The sequence below is a fragment of the Xyrauchen texanus genome, chromosome 31, assembly GCF_025860055.1.
Source record: "Xyrauchen texanus isolate HMW12.3.18 chromosome 31, RBS_HiC_50CHRs, whole genome shotgun sequence".
NCBI classification, from domain to species: Eukaryota; Metazoa; Chordata; class Actinopteri; order Cypriniformes; family Catostomidae; genus Xyrauchen; species Xyrauchen texanus.
The window spans coordinates 37746573-37770664 of NC_068306.1; the positions used below are offsets into that span (position 1 = coordinate 37746573).

At 37.8% G+C, this 24092-nt stretch overlaps 1 protein-coding gene across 1 annotated transcript in view; it reads left to right on the forward strand.

Annotated features, from left to right (window-relative positions):
• Positions 1 to 1135: 1135 nt before the first annotated feature.
• The window catches only part of LOC127624936 (serine/threonine-protein phosphatase 2A catalytic subunit alpha isoform), a 28957-nt gene continuing 6000 nt past the window's right edge, over positions 1136 to 24092 (forward strand). The window contains exons 1-3 of the mRNA XM_052099858.1: positions 1136 to 1458; positions 23048 to 23257; positions 23583 to 23756. Coding sequence (XP_051955818.1) covers positions 1357 to 1458; positions 23048 to 23257; positions 23583 to 23756 — 486 coding nt within the window. The 5' untranslated portion in view covers positions 1136 to 1356. The remainder of the gene's footprint in view (positions 1459 to 23047; positions 23258 to 23582; positions 23757 to 24092) is intronic.

Consider the following 24092-nt stretch of genomic DNA (forward strand, 5'->3'; position numbering starts at 1 on the left):
CACAGTACGGGAGGCTCATACTACTCTCCGCAATCTATGCACAACTTAACGCGCCACATTGAGAGCGAGATCCCCTAATCACAATCACAAGGAGATTATCCCATGTGACTCTACCCTCCCTAGGAACCGGGCCAATTTGGTTGCATAGGAGACTTGGCAGGAGTCACTCAGCATGCCCTGGATTCTAACTCACGACTCCAGAGGTAGTAGTCTGGCGTCAAAATTCACTGAGCTACCCATGCCCCAGAAACACCATTTATGGTTCTTCCTAGCACCTTTATTTTTAAGAGTGTAGCTGACTGTAAATACCTCATTTCTACAATGGCATTAGTAACTGAAAACTATTCATTTTGAATGATGCTACACCCACACCACTAGATGTCAGTGTAAGTTGTTGACAACATTAACATAAATAAATAATTGCACTGACTGCATCTCTTTTTAGTGCAGCATAATTGCAAGTTTAAATTGTTAAATTACTTTGATTTCATTGTTATAGCATTAATTTCTGCACAATGAGCCTACAAATTGTAATTCTCGCTTGATCACCTGCAACTGAAATTAAAACGTGTTTGATCTATTTATTGTGCACCTGACGTTTGTTTCTATAAAGTTCTGAACCCGTGTCAGTGTTGCGCTTAATATACTTATTGTTTGACAGATGGGGTGTTCATTTTAAAGCCATGGAAGGCTTCTTCTTATTCTAATAAAAATATGTTTTTTTTCTTGAGTACTACATAAGCACATTTTAAGGATTACGTGACATGTTATTTTCTTTGCAGACTGGAGTAATGATATCTGAAAATTGGGCTTTGTCAACATGAGCAAAAATGGTATATATATATATATATATATATATATATATATATATATATACACACACACACACAAATGCGTTTGAAGTATTTTTGATCAATTTGAATGCAATTTGATCATTGAATTGTTAATGAGAATCTACTGCAGTGGACCGCCTTCATTTCTAAAGATTAGTCCGTCGATATATATGGGAACCAATCAGAAATCAAGAACATCTACGGGTGGCCAATCGGAGCGGCGTATCGCGCTTGAACAGCTGTTGAGCGTTCAATCAACGATGAGCGTTGAGCCGGTTTTCTTCGGTCCTTTTGATGTGAGGAAGGCAAAAAAAAAAAAAAAAACTGTGGGTCAGGGTGGGTCTCTGAAGGCCGACGTCTTCACGTTTCCTTAGACGATTGCCCCATTTAATTAATTTGAGATCCCCGGCCACATGTACATCCCAAATTAATAAGTCGATAAAGGGTGGATATTTGCGGAATCTTGGTGCAATTAGTGCAGAAATCCGTGTGAAAATCGGGGGAAAAAAGATTAGACACCGAAATGGACGAGAAGGCGTTTACGAAGGAGCTCGATCAATGGATTGAACAGCTAAATGAATGCAAACAGCTCTCTGAAAGCCAAGTCAAGACCCTCTGTGAGAAGGCAAGTATGCAAAATGCTGTAAAAACCGTGTTTTGATGTGATAATGGAAATTGTGTTAGCCCGTTAGCTGAGTTTCAAGATGGCTCCGTGTTAAACGGACACTACACAATTCAATACTATACAATACTGTTAGCTTAGGTGTAATACACATTTATAGTTATTATGTGCTTCCATAAATGTGATATTGTTAATTCTGATACATTTTGTGTTAGTTTGTGGTGTTTATTTTGGAGTCGTCAGACTGAGGAACAAATGCTAATAAAGGCGGAAACCCTGCAGTTTTAACATTATATGAGTGTGTGGGCATAAAAACATGTTTTAGCTTTTATTTTATTGTTTCTACACGTATAGTTGTTTGATTTGATTAGCAAAGTGTCTGAATGCAGCTGCTTCTTCAAACGCATAGCCTTAAAATGGCGCCGGTGTGTTAGGCAATCATCTAATCACAGCAGAATAAAACATGTACTCTACAACATTGCAGAATATTACTACATTCTATTCTCTATTCATAGCGGAGTATAGTATAGTACACTACACGGTAGCATAGTTTTGTTTACTCCATTGCAAGAGAGTGCTTCACTCAAATCATAGCACAGTATACACTTCGCTCTTATTCTACGCAACTATTTAATTACACATACTAGCAGCCAAAAGTTTGGAATAATGTACAGATTTTGCTCTTATGGAAAGAAAACGGTACTTTCACCCAAGTGGCATTCAACTGATCACAATGTATAGTCAGGACATTAATAACGTGAAAATTCTTACAATTTGAAATAAAAATTCTTACTCGTCATAAAATCCTCCACATGCATCAGTGACAGCTTTGCAGATCCTTGGCATTCTAGCTGTCTGTTTGTCCAGATACTCCCCCCATGCTTCCTGCAGCACTTGCCATAGATGTGACTGTCTTGTCGGGCACTTCTCACGCACTTTATGGTCTAGCTGATCCCACAAAAGCTTAATGGGGTTAAAATCCATAACACTCTTTTCCAATTATCTGTTGTCCAATGTCTGTTTCTTTGGCCTCTCTTTCTTTTTCTTTTTGTTTTCTGTTTCAAAAGTGGCTTTTTCTTTGCAATACTTCCCATAAGGCCTGCACCCTCTGAGTCTTCTCTTTACTGTTGTACATGAAACTGGGGTTGAGCGTGTAGAATTCAATGAAGCTGTCAGCTGAGGACATGTAAAGCAATTATTTCTCAAACTAGAGACTGATGTACTTCTCTTGTTTAGTTGTACATCTGGCCTTCCACATCTCTTTCTGTCCTTGTTTGAGCCAGTTGTCCTTTGGCTTTGAAAACTGTAGTGTTGTACACCTTTGTATGAAATCTTCATCAGAGGCATCAGAAATGGTTTGAGTTCCAGGGCTGAGTAAGAATGTTATCAGTAACATTGCTAACAATGTTCTACATTAGAGAAATACTAAACCATAATAATGAGCCTTTGAAATATAAATTTTACAAGCGCGCGCACACGAAGCGAGTAGCAGACACCATCAAAAGCAGTAAGGATTCTGAATGTATCAGGAAAAACCAGCAACAGACTGTCTGAACATTTTGTTAATTTATAGAGAGAAATGCACATTAGGGTTGTGCCGACAGATGATGATCGTGGGATCGATGATGGTCAGAGTGATTGCCAATAGCTGATGCCTTTGACAATGTCACGATGATATTTGGCTTGTTTTTCCATGTATTCATTTATGATTTTTTAAATTATTATTATTAGGCTATTATCAAATTAATATTACAAATAATTTGCCCGTAGTCACACAGACACATGCTTTAAGAAACACTTTATTATATTATTAAGAACGGATGACAAAGCATTCTATGTGCATGTATGGCTGATACGGAGGCGTGCAGTCTCATGGAACACCTGCATCTAAAAGGTTCTCACTCTGTTACTGTAAAGATTTTTATTGATTTTTTTTGGCATGAACAGTATCATCTATGAGTGCTGCAAATTACCTCAGACATCTCCGCTCAGGAGGTGCTTTGATTTCAGTTCACTTTATTTCCACAGAGCAGTTCATTGTGATCACAACACTGCAGCCTGTGATTAAATAAAAAAATAATACAAAAACACATAATACGTTCACCTTGAACCATGATTTATATTTGTGATTAATATCAGCATTATGATTATTTTTACATTTAAAATTGTTTTGTCTTCATTTGTGTAAGTAATTTTCCGCCATGATGTTAAGACGGATTCTTGCCTGACAGTAAATGGAAAGGTGTTTTTTATATATTATTCTTTTATCGCTTCATTATTAGGGCCTGAGAACCCATTGTTCTTCTAGGCATTTATAATTTTCTTGTCAAATGAATTGCATTTTTGAGGGCCTAAACAAACATACTTAAAACTCATGAAACTTTGCACAAGCATCAGAAGTGGTGATATGGGTTTCAGAATTAAGTGTGCAAAATGGCTCGATAGCCACCTAAAAACTTTCAACGATGTGCGCTTTACGCTACGTTTCACCTACACATATGAAAATCGTGTAACATGCCAATACCTACAAAAAAGTCTATTGGACCCATGCTCTAAAATCAATAGGAAGTCAGACATTTAGATTTTTCTCTTTAATTTTTGTTCAGTTTTTGCCAATTCCAGGCCTCATACTTTAGCAAACTCCTCCTAGACATTTCATCAGATGTACTTAATATTTGGTTATTCTAATCTTAAAGGCCTTGGCAATGCAAAATTGCAAAGCTTGAGTTTAAACTATGCGTGGCTGTGACAGTCTGACAAAGTTTGATGTTTTGCCATGAACCGGGAAGTTGTTATAACTCATACAATGTCCAATCTACCCCAAACTTAACATGTTTGATAATAGTCCCGGCCTGAATACATCTACGTGCCAATCGTCATAGAGCCACCTACTGGCAATAGCCAATTCCAGGTCTTGTACCAGTGATTTAATGATATCAACATTATATTTACTCAGTCTTAATCTAAAGGCCTTTTTTTATGTTAAATTGCAAAGCTTTTGAGTTTTCGTTGAAGTTCGATATGAAACGAGTCACATTTCTGAGGCCTAAACATGCTTGAAAACTCATGAAAATTTGCACACATCTCAAAAGTGGGGAAAATGTACATCTGACACTGGCAAAATTGTAATTGGATATTGCAATATCGCGAATGACGGAACAAAACAAATTTATTCACACAGTGTTTTTTCCCGGATAATGAAATACCCATCCCGTAGACAATGCAGAGATGAAGTAGGTTCTTTGCCAGAGAGATGTTCACTACTGTTGTAAAACCATCTTTTAAAAAAGTTCAACATGCATTTAAATTTAACATGCACACTTATTTTTATTTCCTGGTTTCATTTGAATGTTTTATTAAAATTAATAAAAAAATAAAGATCAAGTTGTCTTGCTTTGTGTAGGCTTAACCCTAACCCTGCTTAACGAAAACTACCCTGTAGTATCAACTAGCATCCAACCAGCGCTAAAACTGGTGTTCGTCGTTTTTATGTGGATTTCTTTCTGCGACCAACCGACACCTGCACAATACCATCCCAACGGTGAAGCATGGTGGAGGTAGCATCATTCTGTGTGGGTGTTTTTCAGTGGCGGGGACTGGTCATGATTGAAGGAAAGCTGAACGCAGAAAAATACAGAGATATCCTTAATGAAAACCTGGTCCAGAGCACTCAGGACATCAGAAAGTTCACCTTCCAACCAGGGTTGCAACAGTATGAGATTTCACGGTACGATAACAGTCTCAGAAAATATCACGGTTTCACGGTATATGGTATTACACCATTATTATTATCAGTTACAATGTCCCTTAAAGGTGTAAAAAAAAAACGTAATTTTTTTTTTTTTAAATGGATGTGTAAAAAAAAAAAAAAAGTCTCCCTTTATGAAAATAAATAGAATAAGAAAGCTAACAGATTTATAATAAACTGAATTATAAACATGATATAAATATAGCATGTAACTATAACATGTTATATAATTAAAGCATGTTGTTAAATTAACTACTAAATGAAAAATGACATCAGCTGTGTGAGCTTTTAAAGTAGTGTCCTATAATTATTAAGTAACATAATGTGCACAACAGCGCAGCCAGATTGCCCCTGTCTGTACCTTTAACTCTGTGGTTCTCTACTGGTTTTGCTTTGGGACCCAGAGTTTACATTGGAAATCAAGTGGCGACCCACCATGGCAAAAATATAACCTGTATTTAATGTATCCTGGGTCGCATTTCATTTTTATGTTGCCTAGTTTTGTGCAGTGTTTTCAAGTACAAGGAAAAGCATTAAGTGGTGTTATTTTTGTTGAAGTCAACAACAAAAGCGACAGGAAGTTTTCTTTCCCCCCTTCTAATGTAGAGCATATTTAGACATGAGCTCATTATTATCCCTTTTGTTTCCTAGTATCAAAAATAATTCAAACAGAACATGCATATTACACAGGAGGAAAGGCTCCTCATTACCATGGTTAGGTCAGTGTAGTCTTAAATAATAGTAATAATAATAAATTGTAGTATTTATGAAAAAATTATTACTAGCTGAAACGCATCTTGAAACTTTAACTACAATTGCCACTGTTGATATAAAATGAGGTCTAATAAATTCTACCTTTTTAGATCATTTCATATGAAACTATAACATTTAGTCAAAATATAACAAGTTACTTTTACTCATGTAAAGTCCTGAAACAATTTTGTGAAGGTGATGTGTAATTATTTTATTTTTTGGTGCATAGCACAGTGTTGCTATTTTCCTCCTCAGTGCTGTTTGCCATGTCAGGGCGGTCTACTGTTTGAGAGGTTGGACTTGACTTTCTCTGTAATGCTTTAAACTAGGAAAGTCTCACTAGAATTAGAAACCAGTTACATCAGTTGTTGCACGTGCGTGCCAGAGAGAAAAGCAGATCATGATCGTGAGCTGGTTGTTACACTCATGTAAAAGTGCAGATGAGAAGCCTTTAGCTGATTGCGAGATTATCATTAAATTTGCCTCTGCAGTCCTAAATAGGCTATCACTTGGACGGCTGCTGAAATATCTTCAATGAGAGAACCATAGGGCTGGGTGTCCTTCAAAAACATTTTATACCGATAGCTTGACTTCAATACCAGTTCCTAAATGCTACTATTTTCAATACTTTGGTCCAAAAAAAAAATAAAAAATGCAGGAAAACGACGAACGTATTACCGCTTGTTGGACACTAGGTAAACATGGTTAGGGTTAAGCTTGCACAATAAAGCAAGATACCTTGATTTCAAACTTTGAACTTTATTTTTATTAATTTTAACTTGAAAGTTCAAATGAAACTGGAAAAAAAATAAGTGCATTTAAAATGTGTTCAACTTTTTGAAAGATGGATTTACAACAGTCTTGATCTCTCTGGCAAACAAGATTCATCCGTGCATTCTCTACCCGTCGGGTATTTCGTTATCCAGGAAAATATATCGTGTGTGAATAAATTTGTTTTGTTCCCTTCACTTATATTTATATATATATATATATATATACATACATACATACACACACACAATTACTTCAGAAACCTTGGGGCTGAAGGATTAGTGAATATTCTTTACCGTCAGGCAAGAAACCATCTAAATATGCAGGCGGAAAATTATTTAAACAAGACATAACTATCATCATTATAATTATTATTTTTACATTTATAATATAAATATAATATGAAATATAAATCATTGTTCAAGGTGGTGTTTTTGTATTTTATATAGTTTGTATTATTTTACAGGCTGCAGAGTTGCATTCAAAATAAACTGCTCTTTGGAAATAAAGTGAACTGAACTCAAAGCACCTCCTGAACTGAGATGTCTGAGGTTGCAGCACTCACAAAAAATAAAAATCGGAAGGCAGAAACCAAGTGTGAGATCTTTAGCAATCACTCTGACCATCATTGATCCCCAAGATCATTGTCTGTTTGCTCAACCCTAATGTGCATTTCTCTCTATAAATTAACAATGTTCAGACAGTCTCTTGCTGATTTTTCCGACACGTTCAGGATCATTTCCGCTTTTCCCGGTGTCGTGTAGCGCTTGTAAAAAATTATTTTAAAGGCTCATTATTATGGTTTAGTATTTCTCTAATGTAGAACAGTGTTAGCAATGTTACTGATAATATTCTTACTCAGCCCTGGAACTCAAACCATTTTCTGATACTAGTGTTTTTTCCTTGATGCCTAAACGGCCAATCACCAGCACTTTTAGATTTGTGCACATCTAGCATGCTACATGCTTATCACTGACGTTGATGAGATTAACCCTTTAGGTATCGAAATTTGGCACCAAACGACAACATTTTTCGATACTCTATTGTTTAGAGGCAATTCGGTCCAGGGGTGCCGCCAGGAATTTTGGGCCTCATGACAAAAAAATCTAATTGGGCCCCTTCTGCGCAGCTGTTGTCACCACATATCTAGGGCCTAACTTTGCCATCAAAAGCTTTACATAACTCTAATCAAAGGCTTGCAACGGTCTTGTTTCTTGTAGTTCAATACTAGTACTAGCACAATATTTACTGCTGGTGATTTGTAAATGCAAGTCTGCATACAGTATGCAGTTCACTCTTTGATGCAAGATTAAAAGCCACCATAAAAAAGTCAATCCTTTACAGTCTCAATGTATTTTTATTGTAAAATTAATGACCGATTATAAAAAATATATATATACACTCACCTAAAGGATTATTAGGAACACATGTTCAATTTCTCATTAATGCAATTATCTAATCAACCAATCACATGGCAGTTGCTTCAATGCATTTAGGGGTGTGGTCCTGGTCAAGACAATCTCCTGAACTCCAAACTGAATGTCAGAATGGGAAAGAAAGGTGATTTAAGCAATTTTTTCTGAGTATTTCACAATCTGCTCAGTTACTGGGATTTTCACGCACAACCATTTCTAGGGTTTACAAAGAATGGTGTGAAAAGGAAAAACATCCAGTATGCGGCAGTCCTGTGGGCTGAAAATGCCTTGTTGATGCTAGAGGTCAGAGGAGAATGGGCCGACTGATTCAAGCTGATAGAAGAGCAACTTTGCCTGAAATAACCACTCATTACAACCGAGGTATGCAGCAAAGCATTTGTGAAGCCACAACACGCACAACCTTGAGGCGGATGGGCTACAACAGCAGAAGACCCCACCGGGTACTACTCAGCTCCACTACAAATAGGAAAAAGAGGCTACAATTTGCAAGAGCTCACCAAAATTGGACAGTTGAAGACTGGAAAAATGAGTCTCGATTTCTGTTGAGACATTCAGATGGTAGAGTCAGAATTTGGCGTAAACAGAATGAGAACATGGATCCATCATGCCTTGTTACCACTGTGCAGGCTGGTGGTGGTGGTGTAATGGTGTGGGGGATGTTTTCTTGGCACACTTTAGGCCCCTTAGTGCCAATTGGGCATCGTTTAAATGCCACGGCCTACCTGAGCATTGTTTCTGACCATGTCCATCCCTTTATGGCCACCATGTACCTATTCTCTGATGGCTACTTCCAGCAGGATAATGCACCATGTCACAAAGCTCGAATCATTTCAAATTGGTTTCTTGAACATGACAGTGAGTTCACTGTACTAAAATGGCCCCCACAGTCACCAGATCTCAACCCAATAGAGCATCTTTGGGATGTGGTGGAACGGGAGCTTCGTGCCCTGGATGTGCATCCCACAAATCTCCATCAACTGCAAGATGCTCTCCTATCAATATGGGCCAACATTTCTAAAGAATGCTTCACCTTGTTGAATCAATGCCACGTAGAATTAAGGCAGTTCTGAAGGCGAAAGGGGGTCAAACACAGTATTGGTATGGTGTTCCTAATAATCCTTTAGGTGAGTGTATATATTAACTTTTTATTCAAAGTAAATTAACATCATCTCAAAACAATGAAAACAGCAGATTTTTGAACTTAACTGCACATATATGCCAACAACAAAATAAAGTTGACGTGTAAAATGGAATTTTTACATCAGGGTTATTATAGTGCTACAAAACAGATCACGTGATCACTAAATCAATAGGTTGAGGTTTGGAATATGGTCATAAACTAACACTAACAGTGCAGGCACGAAAACTCCTCACCTTTCGGCGAATTTCGCCGTTTTAAAAACAAAATGGGTCACCTACGTGACTTGTGCAGATCCGATGAAAAACATTTGGGGGTGTGATGTATCTATAGTTACCATAAACTTCGCGGCTTTAAAAAACAATCATCATTCCTAATGCCGAAACCTGACAGCCAATCCGAGTCAGAGTACCTGCTATATCTCTATAGTTACCATAAACTTTGCGGCTTTAAATACCAATCATCATTCCTAATGCCGACTGACAGCCAATCCGAGTCAGAGAGTACGGCAGAATTTTTTTCAAAGTCACACCGCGAATCTGATAACTGGACACCACACCGTAAGTCTGATAACTGGACACACTGCCGAACAAAGACAGTTCTGCACGTCGAAAAGCAAGCCTGAGGTAAGTTAGCTTACAATGTTATTTGCATTCTCTATGGGTTCGGGAGGGCTCGCGACTAACGTGCTTTCATACAGTACGTGACCTTAACTTGTGCAGCGATTGGTGGAAACAAATATACCTCTATTAATAATATTTAACGAAGTGACTTCCAATAATTTCCTCAGTGCATAACTTACTTGATTCCACAGACATATTCTCCATCTGTAAATGTTAGCAAATATTTCCATTTTGAGGTCATGAGTGGACGAGCCTTCAGCAGGCTAAACTTCCGTGAACGAGCATGCGCGCCGAACAGACGGAGCGCAATAGAATAGGAGCGCAATAATTCTGACTAAAATATACATTAACACTAAATAATAAATAGATTTTGCTAATATATTTGTTGTTGAATATTTGTTGTTGATGGTGAACATAAATGTGCTAGAGAATTTCAAACCTACAAGTGTATTTTTATGATATCAGTTTTGTTTTTATTTTCATTTTAAGTTTAGTAAATTTTACTACTTCTTTAAAAAGCATTATTTTGTTTTTAGATCGTAATGTTTGCAATGTTAGAGTGTAATGTGATTTGACCCCTTTTTTGGATAGGTTTTGGATAGGTTGCATTCACTGTTTGTTTTCATAGCCTTCAATATGAACATTGTTTGTAGGACAATATTTACCAGGATATGAAATAACTTTTTTTTTTGTTTAAATTAAATACAGATTAAAAAAAAAAAAAGAAAAGAAAAAAAAAAGTTAAATACTGAGATTATACCATCGCCATTTAGCCCCAAAATTCTGATTTCTTTGGCAATTGCCCAGCCCTAACTTATGGCATGCTTTAAATGCTGAATTTCCATTTTTAGCGAAGCAGTAGGCTAATGATAAATTAACAATTATCCGTTCTGCATTAATAATTCAATTTGTTGGAGCAGAAATGCTCCCTTACGAGGACTGTTTTTACGGGCCCTTGAGATTCTGGTTCAGGCTGAAAAAGAAAAAATAATGTGTTTTGTGTAAATACTTGCCTCCACACATTAAAATGGCCCCCATATTTTGTATGTTTTATGTGTTACTATATTTTCAATTTATTCTTTGTGCAGCAAATGTGAAATGAATGAGAAAAATTTAAATGTGCTATATACAGTATATAAAGTCGATTGGATTGGATTTATTTGCTGCCGTATTCTTCTCACCTTTTTTACCCCTGACCAGTTTTCATGCCTGACAGTGACATCAAATTAAAAGGTAAGTTAATAGCCATAGCCACACCATTTGAGAGCTATCACTAGACCTTGCTCAGCCTGACTCACCAAGAGCCCAGCGCCGAGCCTTCTTGCTAGCAAAGTCATTGATCAAGTCTTTGAAGTCTAGCTTTCTAGCCAACTGACTTTCAATGGACAACATGGCAAGACTGCAAAGCCTGTCCTGAGACATAGTGGACCTCAAATAGTTTTTTTATCAGTTTTAGGTTACTGAAAGCTCTCTCCCCACCAGCAACAGTCACAGGCAATGTACAAAATATACGTAAAACAATGCAGACTTCTCCAAAAATGCTATGTAGCTGCATCTTGTTAATTGCATTCAGGAGACCAAGAGGGGACAAGTTAGGAGGGAAAGTGGCAGCATATTCTGTGTTCAGGTGTCTTATTTCATTTTCAAACTCGGACGTGAGATCTCTGGAATATTTCTTGATAAGTGGTTGGCACACAGAAGGGACTTTATCCTCACTAATCTGCCCAACTTTTAAAACAGCAGAGAATTCCTTAACTATTTCTGCAGTGGTGCGGGACCTGGTGTCCAGATCACTTATGATGCTGTCCATAGCAGTAAAAAACACTGTGTTCCGAAACACTGTTGCTACACTGTCATGAGCTGTCTCCTCTTGAGAGGTCTCATCATGGAATCTCTTCCTTTTCTTTTGCCGACTGTGTTGCTTGCTAAACTGAGGTGCAACATCTATTTGTGTTGCAGTCAGTGTTGCCTCAGACAGAAATGACTCCCATCCATCTCTAATAGCCAGCATCTCTTTTGTTAAGGCATTGATGTTGGCTGCCTCTTGTGTCAGAGAGATTTTTCCAGACTGGATAACCACATTCCTGTCCTCAATGCACTGCAGTACTTTGAGCCAGACAGTGAGTAGAACAATAGCATTGAATGACATGAAGTAGTTCTTCAGACCACTAGCCTCTGATCTGGCCTCGCTGGTGAGACTACATGTCATGAGTATACTGTCAAGGGCCTCAATGACAGAAGGAAGGTGTTGTGCTACAGGTTTAACAGCCATGATTCTTGCACTCCAGCGGGTATCTGAGAGGCGATGCAAAGAGCAACCTGTTTTCTCTTTGTAGATGGCCCAGCGTTCTGGGCTAGCACTAAAAAGTGAGTAAAGGCGATTGATGCAGCCAAACAATGTTGCTACTTCTGGGCTTGTCTGTGCAGCATGCACACCTACAAGATTTAAGGTGTGGGAGGCACAGGGTAAATGTAGCTAGATGATTTTTCTTTAATATCTGGGCTTGGACTCCTTTGCCCCGTTGTCATATCCTTGCCCTCTGCAGTCCCCAATGTCTATCCCTTTGTCATCAAGCACATTTTCAATAATTTCTGCTATCTCACTTCCTGTTTTTTTTGTGAAAGTCCTTAAATTCTAAGAACCTTTCCGTGATCTCCCAGTCATCGGTTTCTTTGTTATACCTCACATATCTGATGAGCACCACATTCTGCTCAGTGTGGGAAATGTCTGGTGTAGCATCACAGATGACTGAAAAAATAAATGGCATCTTCCCTTTCCTTTTAAAATTGTTTTCAAAATTCCACATAAATCAATAAATTCATTCTGAATGTCAGAGCTCAGATAATATGTCAGCCTGGTTCCTTTTTTTTTGTCCCTGACATTTTGCAAGTGCTCATTAAGCAGTGGATCGTAATGAGACAAAAGCTCTAGTGTGCCTAAGAAATTTCCATTATGGATATCATCTAGGTCTTTGGTTTTACCCCTGAAAGGTAAATTCCTTGATGCCAAGTGCAGTGTTACATCCGGGATTCTCTGTAAGAGAGCTCTGTTTTTCTCAGTTTCTGTTTGGATCTGCTTGTGCAACTGAGAGTCAATGCCACTAACAGCCATTACTGACTGTTGCAAGTTGTCATTTAACGGCCAAAATTCAGTCTAAATTTACACATCAAACTGGATTATTTTAATATTGTCTGTAACTTACATGCAGGATGACGTAAGCTAGTCATTGTTGCTAACTGCATCCAGTACAGACAGGAGGTTGTTTTTTTTATTTATGTCATAATGATCATTATGTGAGAAAATAATTTGTGTTTGATTTCTGTCATTAATAAATATTTCATATTCTTTTTGTTATGGTAAAAAGAGCAAGAGAGACAGAAAACCCCACACAGACTCCCTGGAATGATGCGAAGTCATTTACACGATGTTGCTCACCTTCTTCACAGGGACAGGGAGGGGTGCAGTTATGGGGAGACTGGGGTGCTGCTGACTCATCTGTTGTTAAGTCTGCTAAAAGGGGCATGGACAATGATTTCATATGAATATCTTACTAAAAGTTTCCCTGCACTGATTAAACGTTGATGAAATGTAGGCTAACACCTGCAGCTAGCTAACTTTTTTATTTTATTTATTTTTTTAGCTAGCTAGCTTATTTCACTACAGAGACTGAGCGCAACGCGTCATAATCTGAAGACCATGCCCACCGGGAGGGAAGACAATCCAACAGTCTCTGTTGACTTTGCATTGCGAGAGGCTGCCTCCTTGTCATTTATGACATATAACAAAAGACAGAAAATGCCTAACTAAACCCAGAAATACATTTTTATAAGCTTCAGAACCATAAAAGCCAGTCTTTAAGGAGACAAAACTAGATACAGGCAATAAGACGTGAAGCATCAGAAGGAAGAATGGGTAAATTGAATATATCTCCTCCTCTCAGGTTCACATAGGGTGGTGAAATAAGCAAACGACATGGTTAAAATTATGAATTTTTTTTTTCTTTTTACAATATCATGTCGTGTTCCAGTGGGCGTAGTTCTCAGAGTAGTTCGGGTAGTAGTCTCCTAGTCTCCATGTCCTGAAACAAAACATTTTTTGGTGTCGACAGCTTGTAAAAAATTATTTCTGGGTTATTTAGCTTGTTTGCTGTATACCTTGTCACACAGCAGCTTTTAGACATTGTTTTGTTTTTTTGTTATAAGTCATAAATGACAAGGAGGCAGTCTCTCGCAATGCAAAGTCAATGGAGACGGTTGGATTGTTCCGTGGCCTAAATACGCTCTGTCTCTATGGACAACAGGTTAATACCACTCACAGACTAAAGGCTACCCCCCTTTCTTGGTGAAAAACTGGGTTACAGATTGACACTCTTTGTCTTTCTCTCTTTTCTCGCTTTCCTTTTTTGAAAAACAGATTTTCTTATACTACTCAACATTGTAATCTGTGTTTCTGGCGCATCGACTAACTGTCTGCAGCTAAACACCGTCATTCACTCACTGATGAGCGCGCTAAGGCAGGACCAAACCATTTCATGCAGATACAGGGGGGTGGTCGGTCAATATGGATGTTTACTTTTTGGTCAATGGGGATATTTAAAGGTGGGGTATGTGATTTGCAATACGGCCGGCAGATTTTGAAAATACACAACTCTAAGGTCCTACCTTCTCTCCTCCAACGCTGGCCCTGACTCCACCCATTCGAAAAACATGGACGCGCAATCATGCACGAGCGAAAACTCAGATGCGCAGTGTTCTAGACTCACTAGTCAAACAGTGCATTCACCTGTCAGACAATTTTTCAGAGCAAATTGTTGACACAGCAGGAGGAGGGGGTCGCATACCACTCTTGAAAGGTGTAGAGCTGATTTTCTCATAACTGTAAAAAAAAAAAAGAACATCGCCAGCCCTGGCGTCTGTACAGCGGTCTTCTATTCAAAACAGGATTCATAGAAATGTGGAACAACCCCACTAGCACTATAAAAGCTCTATTCTCCATACATAAATACAATCGCTTCCTGTTACTGGGTCACGAGCTTTGAGTATGCGCACGAACGGGACACGCACGCCAGGGTGGTGGGGGGAGGGGGGCATGGTACGACCGTTTGATTGACACATTTTCTGTCCAATGATTCTAGATGGTCTTGAAAATGATTGGCTGGAGTTTTTCGAGTCCTGCCCGTTCCACAGATGATTAAATTGCTTAATTTTCATTTCAGTGCTTCTAATTTACAGCCAGTAAGTGGGTTAGGAATAGGATTTCAAGTTATTTTGAAAAAATGGTCAAAAAAGAAAATCACATACCCCACTTTTAACTTTATTGCCAAAATAAGTCAAAGACATAATTCATTTTATTATTATTTGAAATATACTCAATGATGATGGTTTATATAGTGTATAATATAATAAAAAGAAATTTAATTAATTAAATTAGTTTTTACCTATTGTTGGGGCCCCCTGTCATTCAGGGGCCCTTGGAATGGTCCTAACTTTCCCCCCATACGGCGCCCCTGATTCGGTCGGTGCCTAAAATGTTTCGAACTCAATACCCAGCCCTAGAGAACCGCGTCATTGTTCTTTCCCTGCTGTCCGCGAATCCCAGTCCGAATAGACCTGCCTTAACTAGACTTGACACTTTTGGGTCGCGACACATCAGTTGAGAAACACCGTTTTAACTCGCACACTCACTTATGTCAGACCCCCTCCCTTCTCTGACATTTTCTCTGCTGTGAGTGTGTGATAAATTGACGAGTCTGACAGGCAGATGAGATTCTCCATTCGGTTGCATTTTTCTTCTCAACATGACATGGTATGATAACCATCAATTTTCATACCATGGAGTACCGTGAAACCGTTTACTACAACCCTACTTCCAACAGGACAATGACCCTAAGCACAGACAAGACAACGCAAGACTGGCTTACGGAAAACTCTGTGAATGTCCTTGAGTGGCCCAGTCAGAGACTGAATTGAACCCAATTGAACATCTCTGGAGAGATCTGAAAATGGCTGTCCACAGATGGTCTGCATCCAACTTGACAGAGCTTGAGAGGTTCTGCAGAGAAGAATTGCAGAAATTCCCAAAAATCAAGGTGTGCAAAGCTTTCGCATCACTCCCAATAAGACTTGAGGCTGTAATCGCTGCCAAAGGTGCTTCAATAAATCCTGAGATAAGGGTCTGAATAAGTCAGTGATATTTCAGTTTTTTCTTTTTAATACATTTGTAAACTTATCAAAAATCTTTGCTTTGTCATTATGGGGTTATGGAGTGTTAGTGTTTTTCTTTTTTTATATATATATATAATATAGCATTTTAGCATAAAGCTGCAACACAACAAAATATGAAAAAAAAAAGGTCTAAATTTCTGAATGCAATGTATATACATTTTCAGTTTGTCATAACTTTTCTTTATTATTTTTACTTATTACTGATTTAATATATGAAAGTTTGTGACATTAGCCACCATTACTCCCTTCGTCAAAAGGGCACATTTCTTTGAACGAAATTCTGAAATGTAAATCTTTACTCTGATATACTGAATGTAATTTGTAATACTGTAAATGTTTATATTAAATGATGAATGAGTGTAAAATAAAAGCATTTTTACTAGAGATGCACCGATCGACCGGCCTGGGACCGGAATTAGCTGATTTTCCGCATGCTTGGCCAGACCGGTGACCGGTCGGTCAGCCTCACGTCTTTCAGATTCCAAGCCAGTCCGTTTTGTTGCCAGCAGCGCAGGCAATAACGTCACAGCCGCACGTAAACATGTCATTGGCGTGGAAGATCTTCACTATGAGTGAAGAATACATCAAGTTCGAAATGTGTAATAATTGTAAGGCCAAAGTAAACCACGGGGAACCACCACAATATCTTTCAGAACAACAAACTTAATTAGAGATTTAAAACACCATCACCCAGCTGAAAATGCCCATTTTAAAAAAGAAGCTAAAAAGTGAAAGTGGCTAAAGCTATCCAGAGCTTAGAGCCAGCCACAAGTCAGCAGCGTCTCCTATCTTTCCTTGGAATGAGCAGCGAAAATACCAAAGCAATTACGAGGAAAATTATGGAATTCATGGCCCTGCATGACCAGCTGTTCTCCATAGTTGAGGACAGAGGGATCAGAAATCTGATACAGAGTAGTACTTTCCGACGTCGTGTTGCCCGAGTTGTTTAATCTTGTGTCATGTCACACGCAGCCTGTTATCTGTCAACATTTGGGTACACAAATCCGGGAGAGGGGAAGTGGGGTGCTGGATGGCAGAGGCAGGCTAAATACTATACAAATTGTGCCGTTGTGATTTAATGTGCTGAGTAACGTAATTATTCCCATCGTGTCCGATATTAAAATCAGTGCGACACACATTGTAAAAGGCGTGGGCATTGTCGATATGGCTTCAGGATATAAAATTAAATTCTTCCATCCAGTTGTTGTTAAATGTACATGTATATTTAGTATTTATCACCGGAGCACCAGCTGAGTCTTCCTCTCCCATCTACCAGTGATGCTTGATTTAACATCCCGAGTCTACTGCCTGCGCAGATATCAACAGCGCAAATGGGTTGTAGGTTGTCAGGTTGAGGTCATGAATGAATTGTAATGTGTATGATGTGTCGATTATGTGAGTAGGATGCGTTTCATTCAAGATCTGGCAACTGGACCACCTTGGAATAATATATTGATGTGATTATTCATATAACGTGGGCCATACAAATTACGGGAGTTTTTTTGGGAGAAATAACAAAACGGGAGACTCCCGGGAAAAACGGGAGTGTTGACAGGTATGCAAGCCATTCCTGAAGCAGTGCTCAGTTTTACAACTGATATTTGGACATCTAACGTAAGTTGAGTGTATTAGACACTTCAGTTTTTCAGATCTTTGGAATTGTTTTGTTAGACGAGTAATAAAGAGAAAAAGGTCCATTTATAAAAATAGTGGAAAATGACATCTGTTATATAAAGCAACTCATTTGCAGTTAATTGTTTCTACCGCTTTCCAGTCACAGAGCACTTTATTTTCAGAGTTGTTTAAGTGAGAGAAGATCCTGTAACTTAGTGCAGTTTGGGGAACTTAGTGCAGTTTGGGGAAAATGTAATGTTTAATCATTTATTTTATGAAAATAAAATTTAGCATTGAAGAAAGGTAGATTTTGTTTGTATATGTGGTCAATAATAGTTCTTAAAAAGAAAATCGGAACGTATCGGCAGGTCACACTTGCAAAAAATTGGGAATCGGCCAAGAAAATTGCAATCGGTGCATCTCTAATTTTTACCATTTAGACCAGTTTGCAGCTCGCTGTATGTATGAGTGTGTTGTGTCAGATTCTTTAGTGAGTATGTAGGTCAGTGCAGAGCTCTTGTGTTTGTGAGCATGGTTAAACCTACTAGTCTTTTGTGCTTCATCTGTCACAGCAGCTGGAATGGCGTTCAAACCTCTTGTGCTCTCACTGACCCACAAGCAGGATCTTCACGGCCGGCTGCTTTTATCTCAGGATTTTTGCATGTAAAGCATCTTATGAATCCTAAACCTGCTGTCGCTACATGATGTACGCTTAACAAATACATGAAAAATGGCATTCATTTTTCTTTCAAACTCCTGCAGTGAGCTCACGTTTTTCATGTGATGTTCGGGGCTGTTCAGACCAAATATGTGTTAGTTTTTTTTTACAAAAAAAATAAGTTACATCTAGATTCTAGATGCAACAAAAAGAACTTGAAGCAGGTGTCACAATATATGCTTTTCAGAGTCTAGCCCATGTTTACTTGATGAACAACTGAAAAAAAGTGGATACCAAAGCATAAAGGGTTTTTTTTTTTTTTTTTAGGGATGGTAACTGGCAACAGGGAACTTTAGACACTTGGCATACACTTGTCTTGCTAAAATGAGTAACAAACTGTGTAAATGTTGAGCTACTGAAATGACAGGGTTTCTACTGGGAGGTTCCCTAGAAAACTTGAGCATTTTAAATGCAGCTTTTCAGTTATGTGGAATTGGTAAAAATACCTAAATATCCTCAAAAAAATGGTTGTCCTTTTAAATGTTTGTGTAACATCCTAGCCCAGTGGTTCTCAAACCTTTTAGGCCAAGTACCACCTTCGATCAAATCAGAACATTCAAGTACCACCTAGTCACCACCAATGTTCACTAAAATATTTTTTTCAGTATTCTGCAAATATAAATTTTTAGCGTAGTCTTAAGGATTGTGAGCAACATACACAATGCCATATTCCTGTAGTTTACACAATTGGCAAGTGTGTTTCTTAAATCAAACCTACAATATTAACATTTAGAAATGTTGCAATCCAGTTCAAACACACTACTATATACATTTAGAAATTTGGGAATTTGGCATTGCTAGACCCTGTTTTTCATCTCAGCCCCTTTAAAATGATGCAGCTAGCATCACCCATAAAACATGTGATGATGTGCATGTGATCTATGAAAACACTGCAGTAAGCTCTCTGTGGTGTGTTTTATTCATCCTGCACTGCTGCTGTAAAAAGAAAAAGGTGGGCTATCTTAAAGATATATTACAGTTGTAATCATACATTAGAAATAAAACATGGAAAACATTTTAATAAAATGTATATAAAAACATTTTTATATACATTTTATTAATGTTTTCCATGTAAATATCAGAGTGCCCCCAGGTAGTACACAGCACGACCCAGTTCCACAGTTTGAGAACCACTGTTCTAGCCTAATAAAACCATATGCACACCAAGCACAGACCCGTATGCACAGACAAGACCGAAAAAACAAATTCCAATTTAAGATGAGCTGCAGGAAATATTTGAAATCTTCCAAGTCCACTAGACTGGCCTCCTTGTGAAACATGAATATATCTGTACATTTTTACTCAAGATGGGAATTGCAAGGACTGTTATTCCGATTCCTCTTAACGATTCTGATTACCAAAATATCATGGCTTTTCACACCAGCAGATTCTTGTAAATCGTGTTTTGTGCAAATCATGTAGGCCTAAGTAAAGACTTAATTTTTTAACGTTCTATAAAACTAAAATGTGATTGCAAAATTTGTTTTGTATTAGAGTTTTCTAGTTGCACATTAACCTCTTCAACTCAGTTGCATTTTTTTGGCTGCTTACTGCCATTTTTCATACCCAAATTTAAAGCTACACTATGTAACCATGTCTTTACTCAAATACACTTTGATAAACTTTCAATAATAATTTATATCTTAGAGCTGTTGGGATGGATTTTGCAGGAAATTGCATACATGCGTCATTGCTAATGCGTGTTGACGTCATACCCATACACATAGAAAGTAAGCTTCTGTAGCTTGTGTATGGTGTGGAAGTAGCTGAAGCTGAGCTTTTGTGACACGAATGAGACATTTTCCATGGAACATTTTAAATGGCAAACCTTTTGTAAAAAAGAAACCCTGAACAGAGCAGAGCCTACAAGGAATAAGGGAAAGTGACCCAGAATCAACATCGACAACACGCACGCAGTGAAATACAATAATTATACTGTAATCAGTGCAGAATTATTAACTTTCTAATACGTGTGTATTTTTCTTTATAACTGCAATTTATATCAATAAATCCTTTAGTCCTAGGCTTGCCAAGGACATGTGAGTCTTGAAAAGAATGTCCTGCAGTTATAAAAACTTTACAGCATTTGACCTTTTATCAGACTAGCAATCATTGTGTCTAATGTTAACAAACATTGCCTTTTGTCTAGAACATTGCCTAGAGGGCCAAAAGCTACATAGTGTAGCTTTGCACTCAGTAATTCTAATCCCAATAATTATTTTGTCAAATTCTGCAAATATCTCTTCTCAGTCTGCTAGATGCCTAAAATCTAGTATTTGCACACAGCTCTGTAAATCGGACCGAAACAAAGTGGATTTAGGGAGCACACAAGTAATAATACATCCCACTCCAGTCTATCAATTAATGTCTTCTGAAGCAAATAGAAAGGTTTGTGTTAGAAACAAATCGGTAATATATTTTTTTAGTTTTAAATCGTTGCTTCCAGCCAGTGCAAGATTGCTGTTTGAAATTACCTAACTCTCATGTGATGTTCGTTCCTCTGTTGTAAACAAAGCCTGCGTTTCTGACTTGCTTGAACGTGCCATTGCACTTGCGTCACGTGATGTAATGTGATTCGTCAACTGCTGTCAGGAAGCGTTTTTTGAACGATAATTACATTTAAATTCTTTACTTTTTACAAGAACGTATCAATTCGGTTCAGAAAACATGAATTAATTGACTGGAGTTGTGTGGATTACTTTTGCGCTGCCTAAATATGCCTTTTGGACTGTTAAACAACCAGCAACCTAAAGGCACCCATTTACTTGCATTGTATGAACAAACAAAGCTGTAATGGGCTTATAAAAATCATCAGTTTGGTTCTGCTGAAGACGGAAAGTCATACACATCTGGAACTGGAAGGCAAGAACATCATGAGAGGATTTTGGGTGAATGAACAGTTTAATATTAAGAAAAGATTCCATTAATTCATAAATAGTACTGTATATGTTTACAATCTTTTGATAGTTTTTTTTTTATTATTAGAAGTAAAAAATATATATTTTCCTAAGTTGGAGGATGTAATTCTTTGTTTGCAATAAGTTTTCTACTTGCAAAAAGTCTTTCATTCCACTAGATGGTAGCAAGTACTAAAAAATATCACCTTCCTTTGCAATATACAGATCTGAAATGTAGTGGGTGTACTAGCACATGTAAGCTCTCACACATATGCTTGTCCATAGAGAACATGGAATTTGAACTCCTGTATTACAGACTGACCTACATTTACACACTTATTCCAGTGTTATTTGGCTTCTGTGGTAGCTCATTATTGGACTTCAAAATTTTTTTACACTGTTGCTTTAAGGTGGTGTTGTAAGGATGTCTGTTTTGTGTAACTTATTTTATTTTAAATCACTATTGGTTAAGGTTTTAGGTTAGGTATGTTTTTAGTTAAACCTCCATCTAAAATTCACCTTAATGCCTTCTGATTATGACACCATTTCATTGGCTTTTGGCTCTGCTGGACATTTTAATGGGAAACTGCAGCAAAACTAATGAAGCACATAATTAAATGTTTGCAAAAATGTTACCACGGTCATGTCATGTTCATTTGACCAGACTGATTAATTCAAAAGTGGAGTTTATTGAAAAGATCAGACTCAAAGCTTTAAAGTGGTACTGCATATGCCTGACTTGTAGAGCCGGAGACTTCTAATTTATAATCCTAAACTTATTTAGTTAAACTATTCACAGGCCTGGGACTAGGTCCACCGAGTTGAAGAGGTTAAAGTCCACATCGCCAGAAGTGAAGCAATCAATCTATTGAATATTAGCACATTAATAAAGTGTGTTTTCCCATGTTTTGTTATTGACCACATTTACATGCACTTAAGAAAACTGTTTATTCCTGGGTTTTTGCTGAAAACGGCATTCTGAAACGTCATGTGAATGAGAATTTTTCTTATGCCATTGAAAGTGTACTTCAGTCAGATGCAAACACTGGGCGTCTGCATGTAGGACGTGTGACTCCAATTGCTCGCACTGCGAGTTAATTTTTTAACATCATACTTTAACATGCTGAATGGGCATGTGCCTTTAATTATTTGCACTTAATTAGTGGGTCCACTAGGTGGGAACTCTCACAACTGAGCCTTTGCTGTCACAAAGAATCATTAGAAGATTATGTAATCACCACTAAACATAAGATGAAGGTAGAAACAAAAATGGTGGATGTGCACCTCGAGCATGTGTAAGGAGGTCAGAATATACTTGCATCTCGAGTCTGAAGGAATATAAAGGCATCTTTATGAGTTTTAACTCCTGAAATGAACCTGGGTTTTGCCCAGAGAACGTGGCTTATGTGGCCATGTAAATGCATTAGCAGTGTTCAAGGTTTTTGAGGATTTTCTGATTGTGTGGAGCAGTGCACACTTATTCATTTAGAGCAACACATAATCTGGGCACTAGAGTGTATTTACTGTATGGTGAATGGAGACTTCACCAGCAAGCAGTGAACCAGACATGTGAGCGATTACGGGCAAGCTGTTGGAGTAGGGATGTGCTTGATTTATTTATTTTTTTGTTCCCCATGTGTTTAACAGCTAAATTTCATTTTCTCGCCAGGCTAAAGAAATCCTTACCAAGGAGTCCAATGTGCAGGAGGTGAGATGTCCGGTCACTGTGTGTGGAGATGTGCACGGACAGTTTCATGACCTCATGGAGCTCTTCAGAATCGGTGGGAAGTCACCAGACACAAACTACCTGTTTATGGGGGATTATGTGGACCGAGGATATTATTCTGTGGAAACCGTCACATTGCTTGTCGCACTCAAGGTAAACATTTCCATTTGTAGATACTAGATGCCACTTCTCAGAGATAGTATCAGCATTCTATAATAAAAATTTTCTCTGAAGAAAAGTATCATCCTCTCTAAAGCACTGCCGCTAAACACAAAACAAAAATTTGAAAGAAAATCTAGATAAACTGGTCGGCCTCACTAATAAACTGTTATTCGGTTGGTGGATGACCAGTTGACTAGAGTTCCTTCTAAATTTGCTGAAATAAGGGTCAAGTTTTGTGGACATTTTTCTTTAATATTTATAATTTCTTTTAAATCTAGAATCATTATCAATCATTTGTTATCTCTTCCAATTATAGGTAAGGTATCGTGAGCGCATTACAATTCTCAGAGGGAACCATGAAAGTAGACAGATCACACAAGTTTATGGTTTTTATGACGAGTGCCTACGGAAATACGGCAATGCAAATGTTTGGAAATACTTCACAGACCTCTTTGATTACCTTCCCCTAACTGCATTGGTAGATGGTCAGGTAGGTCTATTTATAATTCTCTGCCAACTTATGGTGCATTCACATTTTGTCTGAATTACTGTATTTATGAGATGGGAACTCATAGATTCTACTTGGAACCATTCACATCCTCAGACCTCCTTGAGTTATTTGTTTCTATGCAACACTAATCACATCAAAAGTTTTTTTTTTTTTATAACAGCAACATAAAACAACAACAAAAAATGCTCCAAGCAGCAATTGCATAATATACTGGCATATGTGTAATGTGTTCACTACCTTCAGCTTTTGAGGCTTCTGCTGTATTTTTACTTGGCATCATGAGTGTCAAATCTGAGCTTTTTACCAGAGTACGAT